At 41.4% G+C, this 7,458-nt stretch overlaps 1 protein-coding gene across 3 annotated transcripts in view; it reads left to right on the forward strand.

Annotated features, from left to right (window-relative positions):
• The window catches only part of PSMA6 (proteasome (prosome, macropain) subunit, alpha type, 6), a 12,661-nt gene extending 10,787 nt beyond the window's left edge, over positions 1–1,874 (forward strand). For 2 of the 3 annotated variants that reach the window (XM_010155241.1, XM_010155244.1), the window contains one exon: positions 1,674–1,874. In XM_010155241.1, coding sequence (XP_010153543.1) covers positions 1,674–1,731 — 58 coding nt within the window. In that variant the 3' untranslated portion in view covers positions 1,732–1,874. The remainder of the gene's footprint in view (positions 1–1,673) is intronic. The other variant, XM_010155242.1, reaches the window with a different exon arrangement.
• The last annotated feature ends 5,584 nt before the right edge of the window (positions 1,875–7,458 follow it).

Genomic DNA, 7,458 nt, shown 5'->3' on the forward strand with positions numbered 1-7,458 from the left:
GATACAGTGTCCTTGACAGCCTTCTCACAACACACAATGTATACCTGCAGGATTATGCATGATACATGGAAGAATAACTTTTTGGGCCTTCTTTTTTAATGAAAAAAGACCCTCTAGGTGTGTCTTACCTAAAATTTAGTTTAAGACTGGCTTGCTGCAGAAGAATTCAGTCATTTCTGCCTGTCGTGGTTTAACTCTGGCTAGCAAAATACCATGAAGCCGCTCTCACAAATCCCCCTCACCTCCTCCAGTGGAGGGGATGAATTGGAGGAAAAAGAAATAAGGAAGCTTGTAAAATTGAGATAAGAACTATTTACTACTTAAATCTAAATTAATATATACAAGTGCTACTACTAATAAATGATTAAAGCAACATAAAATAAAACATATGATACAGTATGATACAATATGATACAATTCCTCACCACCCACCGACCGATGCACAACAGGTGCTGAGTAGTGGGAGTCAGACCCAGAGAGCCTGAGAGCCGCAGGCCGAGGGCCGCAGGCCGAGGGCCGGAGCCCGAGCGCTGCCACGGCAGATTCCGAACAAACCCTATCAGCGATAGCAGCCCAGGAAAGCTAAACAAAACCACCAACTCCCTCACAAACCAGCCAGCACAGGAGTTAGCGAAGCAGCTAACGCAGGAGTCAGGGTGAGGATTACCAAGCATATGGGAGTGAACCAGAGAGAGTAAGGGAGGAAGAGTAATGGCGACCAGACCCTCTCCTCACCTTTGCCCCGAGCATGACGTACTATGGCATGAAATACCTCTTTGGCCAGTTTAGATCAGGTGTCTGAACTCTATGTCCCAGCACTCTCTGTAACGAGACCGCGAGAGCTGGGAACGCAGCTGCAGTATCAGAAGCGGAGAAGAGGCCTTGAAACTGGTACAGGCATTCCTCAGTGCCAGCTAAGAACTTATCAGTGCTGCTCCCTGCATCCAGGAACACAGCTTTCTAGCAGCCACAGTAAAGAGATTTAACCCTTTCCTGGCTGAATCCAGCATACTGCCTTAGTTTTCACAGCTTTTTTTTTTTTTTTTTTAAGCTAGGTGGGAAAAAAGTCCTTTACTGCTCTAGTCTAGCTACTTGCTAGGTGGGGATTGGAAAGAGCCTTCAAACCTTTGAGTCCTACAAGTGCAGTCTTCTGAGTGCTTCCTAATGTGTTTAAAGTTGATATGGTGATGATGGGTAGTTTTGCTTTTGATAATGTGTTTTTAGGTCAACAGAATAGTATAACATTTTTGAGAAAGCATGCAGGAGCTGCATTGACCCTTTTCTACTATTTTCTGCCAAACTTCATTTACTGGTCTTGTGTCCTTTTCAGAAAGGATGGGTAACAAGCAGAGAGAAGCTATGCAAACCTGTGTCCCCCTTGGAGTAATCATACTAATTACCATACCCATTCTTCTCACCAGGTCCCAGCTTACAAATATATTACTCATGAGGAATTACCTGTTCTTTTTCTACCATTTGTTACCTTTGCTCCTCAGTGCCTTTGATTTTTCCTTTATTTTTCAAGAAGAATTGGAATGTTGGCTTGTGGCCCTGGCAGTGGGACTCAAAGGGACTGAAAGAGGCATTATAGGAAACTTACTTGTGTAGATATTAGCTTATATTATTGGAGCTGAAGCAGAAGAATTATTTAAGATTTCTTTTTGTTCTTTCAGGATCCTTACAGAAGCAGAGATTGATGTGCACCTTGTAGCTCTGGCAGAGAGAGACTAAATAGCATTTCCACTGCTGTTTTCTGTGGCTAGGATATTTGGTAAAAAGAAAACACTTATTAATGGCTTTAGCTTATGGGTGGAAAACAGTGTTCACTATATGATGTATTTTACTCTGCACAAATAAAACAGAGGTTTTTGAAATACTTGGTGTGTCCTTTTAATGTAAATCTTTTAACTTTAAGTTTATGAAATTCTCTTAAAAATGCTTGATGACTTTGAATGTTTCTGTGAAGACTTCTTGCCTTTTAGTTGTATTTTAAGAGAAATTTTATACCCTGCGCTGTATTTTTAATCTGAGCTGTTTGGTTCCTAGTGTAAAATTTTCTACCAGATTGTGGTGTGTGTGCCTTAAGATAATTCTTACATTTACATCTGTTCTCTTCATGCCTTGATATTGAAAGGCTTATAACATTACTGGTTTAACTGCGGAGAAGTTCAGATCTTAACATTTGCTCAGGTTTGTATGGAGGGTATAGGACAAAAGCTGAAGGAAAAAAACTTGAGCTGCAATTCCCAGTGCATTCCTTTAGATTATTTTGAGGTGCAGGTAGTGAATTTAAGACATCTGCTATAATTAAACAGCTCTGAAGCTAACATACATCTATATGCAGTGTACATGGGGATTCTGGCTGTCACATGCCTGGTTTTGAGATTTGGGCAGTGCCAGAAATGATGTTGGGGCTGGGTTGGCCTGATAGACAAAGTCCATCAACAAGAATGTCTCTGGGAAGCAATTCCCCTTGTTTCTTCAAAGGTTCTGGGTTAAGAGAAGAGAGAAGACTGCAGAACTTAAGGGGAATAAAAATGCTTTTTTGTTTTACTGCAGTTGAAGAGGTTTCAGCCTCAGCAGCAAAAAGGGAGATGATGAAGTTGTGAAAGAGGAGGGAGTGAGAAGGAAGGGAACTTTACCAGTCATTTTTAGTGGTTGGGTAGACATGAGAGTTGTTTTGGAAGAATGCCAAGCCAATACAACTTAGCTCCTTACCTTTATTCCTCTGTAGTACTATTCCTATGTTGGCTTTAATTAATCAAAATTTATTTTTTTTTTTAACCTTTGGGGAAAGGGAAGAACCTGGGATTGCTTAAATTTTTTCTTTTTGCTTTACAGTTAGAGACCCTTGAATGTCTGTTTTTCTAGTCCATTGTAATAAAGGAGATGCAGTTCTGTGCTTGGTGGTTTAATAAAAGATAATGCTAACCTTATGTGGTAGCTGAGTTGAGATTCAGGTGTACTGTGAATTGTTGACTTTACAAAGCTTCCTGAATTTCCATTAGTGCCTCCAAATTTCAGCTTCCCTCATGTCAGATAATACACTGTAGATGATAAGCTAAAGCCACCCTTGTTTCTCGTTTTGGGTGAGTTACCTGAGAGTTCTGTGTGGTTTTGTGCAACAATTGGCAGAACAAATACTAATGGCACATTTGGAAAGGTTTGTGTTGTTCCAAGTGACAGCTGAGTTTCTGGAACTTCTTAGGACCTTTCTTCCTAATACTCCAGTTGGATAATAACCTGGAATTTGAGTACACTTACGTCATTGTTTACTCTGCCATAAAATACAATCCACTGATACTTTGTTCTTTACAGCTTTAATGATAGATATAAAACTTCACCAATTACTTTTTCAAGTTAAAATGAAGATGGCAGTCAGAGAGCCATGACTAGAGCACATTTGCGTAGTATTTAGTATTAAAACTCCCTGCAACACCTTTAATTCTAAATTTTAGAGCTTTTATGTGACTGTATAACTCAAGTGGTGGTTCTGAGAGTAATGCGTGTTTGCTCATACATTAAGTTTCTGCAATGCAGAACATCCCGTCTTCTGTTTGGACATGATGAATTAAGCTGTCTACAGTATATTAATTTGGAAGGTTGCATCCTCTCTTTTTAATAAGCAAAGTTAAAATTGCAGACATCATTGCTAGTATTTTGTCCTGTAGTGAAAATCATGGTTGAATTGTACTCATGATGGATATTTTTCAGTCATGCCTTTGTGTTCTTGAAGATAAGGCAGCTATGCAGATGAGGATACCTGACTGAATGGGAAAACCCCATGTAGTACACACACACATAATCACATTCCTCACACCCTGGAGCAGGTAGCACTTGAAACCAAACTGTACCAACCATGGCTGGTGTTGAACCATACCTGGTAACATCTGGCACTTGCAGAGCAACTATAGCATGTGTGATACGATCCTAATGCTTCTGCTTTGGGTCGAACTTGTCAACAGTGATACCAGACTTTGGCTCACGCCATGTATCTGTGGTTTGTTGTGCCAGTGCTGAAAACTGTGGTAGATACATACAGTTACAGTGTAAATGTGCTAGTAGTTAAGCAGGAATAGGATCAAGTCATACATACTAGACACATGCATACTAGGCACAGGTGCAGGACCTCGCACTTGGCCTTGTTGAACTCCATGAGGTTGGCAGTGGCCCACCTCTCAGTGGCCCACCTCTCCAGCCTGTCCAGGTTCCTCTGGATGGCATCCCTTCCTTCCAGCGCGTCAACTGCGCCACACAGCTTGGTGTCATTGGCAAACTTGCTGAGGGTGCACTTAAGGCCAATATCCATGTCACTGACAAAGATGTTAAACAGCACCAGTCCCAATACTGACCCCTGAGGCATGCCACTTGTCACTGTTCTCTCAGCCTAAGCACAGAGAGGAGTTCAGGTGGACCAAGTACATGTTTACACATTTGTATTACAGCAATTTTAATGACATGGAACAACATGTTGCATTCTCCTCTACCTTCCCTGTCCTGTTTCTCATTAAGCCAATGTCCAGGTGTACCAAATGAGAAATATTTTGGTTCAGTGCACATTGTTGGAAATAAGATGAAAGAAATAGATCTGTAGCTTGCTGGCATCTGAAGGAAAAAAAAAAAAAAACAACTGCTTTTTTTTTCCCCCTTGTGTCATGGTTTAAGCTTGGCTAGCAGCAAAGTACCACGCAGCCATAGTGAGAAAGTTGGGAACACAGTGAGCATTGGAAGCTGGGAAAGACCTTGAATTTGGTGCAAGCACTCCCCAGCACCAACTAAAAAGGCACCTTATCAGTACTTTTCTCAGGGCAAATCATAAAACATAGCTTCATGCCAGACAATGTCAAGAAAATTAACTCTTTCCCGACTAAAACCAGCATACCTTGACACAAAAGCAAAGCCTGCTCTTTTGAGTTCTGCAAAACAGTAGTCTTGTTGGCTCATGAGATCAAGTTTTGTGAAGTGGATCCATGACAGTATACATGTTTTCTTCTAGAAAAAACGCTACACTGCCAGGGTAATAACAGTAGGGACATTGTTTTTCATTTGGTAGTTAGTGATTTTTTTTTTTTTTTTCAGATGAGAAGTAACATTGTTATAGCTTGTTCCAGCCAGTGCTTGCTAGTAACAATTTGTTCAGTCCTCTTGTTTTGCTGTAACTTAAACTATTTGGAAACAATGCAAAACATCCTGTAGTTCAGGATCCCTTGGAATAGTGAACTTAAACAAACTGAATCAAGGATCATCACATGCTTATGTAACGCTGCTTAAAATAGTGTCTGGATTTTGTTGGTTTATCATGATTCTCACATTTGAAAAAAAATAAAGCCCAAACACTTTCTCCTTTGTACTATGCCTGTACAGATAAACTTGCATTTCTTAAATGACTGTCAGAAACCTCAGTTAACAGCAGTATTTGCTACTGTTCACAAAGCTTTTCTTAGCATAGTAATCTTTTTTCTAATAGTAGTCTTACCTGTGTCATCTATGAAAATTCTGTGCTACAGTGTTAAATATGGAAACTATAATGTACTTGACTGTAAACCTGGTGAATAAATAGACCCAGCATATCACTAAGTCAAAATCCAGATAACTCTGTTTGGCAGAATTGAGTCAGCTATGAAGAAGTGTGCACATCCATTTTTTGGGTTAGTATTTTTCTTATGGTCCTTTTTAGAACTTGTCAGCTGTAGCTGAGCTTCCCAGTGGTGCAGATGCGCTACAAGATGCACTACATGGCCTTGCTGTGCAACTCGTAGTGGCTTAGGTGGTAAAATATATGTTGAATCACAAGCCTATGGAGCAAAGATTCCTAGCTAAGGCTTCAGCAGCATACTATACAATGCAGATTAGGAAACACAAGCCAAGCTGTGATTTTTTTTTTTTTGCCAGCAAATTATGTCTGTTTTCTGTCACAGAAAACTGCTTCTTGTGATGCCTACTGGCAGAGAGAGTTGTGAACCTAAGTTATTTAATCGTTTATCGGATTTCTTAGACTAGAAAGCTACCCTCTCTCAAGTTAGAGAGTCAAACTTGGTAGTTGTGGATGGAGAAACATGGCATGAATGGGCATGGACTAGGATTGTGTAGTCCAGAAGGAGAGTTCCTTTGGGTGACATCTGATGTTGCTGTGATGTTTGCAGGTATGCCTGTCCCCCTCTCTGTTTTGATCCCAGCTCTGTCCATCCTCTCCCTTCAGCCATCACTGGTACTCATTTACATTTGTAATGAGCCTTTCTATTTGCTAAACTGATGGAAAACACTGTTTTGTTTGGTTCAGTACTCTCTCTGATTAATGACCTGAATTGGCTCACTGTAGGATCAAATCAACTGTAGGGCTAGTATAAAGGAGGGAAGAGGGAAATTCCACTGCACTCCCTTTGGTTTAAACTGCTGTGGAAACCACAGCTGGCATCACCAAAGGAACAGGAGTAGCCATAGCTCATTATCCCCTTGACTACTCTTTGACTTAATCCTGTATGATGACACCTGGTCAACGAAAGTGGTATTTGCCTCTGTCAGCAGGTGACACAAGCCTAAATTTGAGCAACATCAAGACCATGCCTTAACAAGACAGGGTCTAGTCTGATGAAGGTTTCTTTGGGGACAGTGCTGATATAGTAGCTCCTCCCCGGTTCCTCTGCTCCCATATCTGTTGTGTAGCCCAGCCACTTCCAGGGCTACCCGGGCTACCTGATTTGGAAATGAGTCTTTGTTAAAAAAAAATAAATAAATTAGAAAATCCATCGAGAGAATTGGCATGAATGCAGCCTGGGCACTGGTTTAACCTCAGTCCTAGTAGTACAGGCACAGGGGGCAGTGCAGGACAGGATCCATAAACAGGGTCTGGTTAAACTAGTGGTGCATTTGGTAGGAGTGGCAATCAAAATCGTCCTCCGTAAGCAAATATTTTTCCTCAGAGAGAGGTGTAAAGGTTGGATCACTTCTCTGGATCTGTCGAAGCCACTTTTCTGGAATCTAACTGGAGCCTGGCATGGCTGGCCAGGCAGGGGAGCTGTCTGGGCAGCACAGCTTTAGGAAGGTAGAACTTCCAAGAAGGTGTCAAGAAAACCTACAGCAAATTGGCTGCTAGAGGGGACAGCCGCCCTGGATTGGGTGACATGCACAAGTGACATGAGCAGTGGTTTTTTTGTTCCCTTTTCCATCTGCATCCCTTAAACCACTTGTAGCTGTGCATACCTTTAGGATGTTGTGAAGAAATTTATTTGCGTTGAATGCTAGCCTAGTTTCAGTTAGCAGTATTTGGCCTGGCTGACGCTAAAAAACAACATTTCTCACCTAAGGATGTGGTGAACCTTGAAAATAGACTATCAGGTTAATTCAGTTACTCACTACCCCTGAAGGTAACAGGATGTGCCTGTAAGAAGGCTGGAGGGCTGCTTTCCAGGCTGCTGGCAGAAGGGGTAGGAGAGAGAGGAGGATTTTCAGCGACGACCA

Source organism: Eurypyga helias, unplaced genomic scaffold (assembly GCF_000690775.1).
Source record: "Eurypyga helias isolate BGI_N326 unplaced genomic scaffold, ASM69077v1 scaffold9827, whole genome shotgun sequence".
Taxonomy (NCBI): Eukaryota; Metazoa; Chordata; class Aves; order Eurypygiformes; family Eurypygidae; genus Eurypyga; species Eurypyga helias.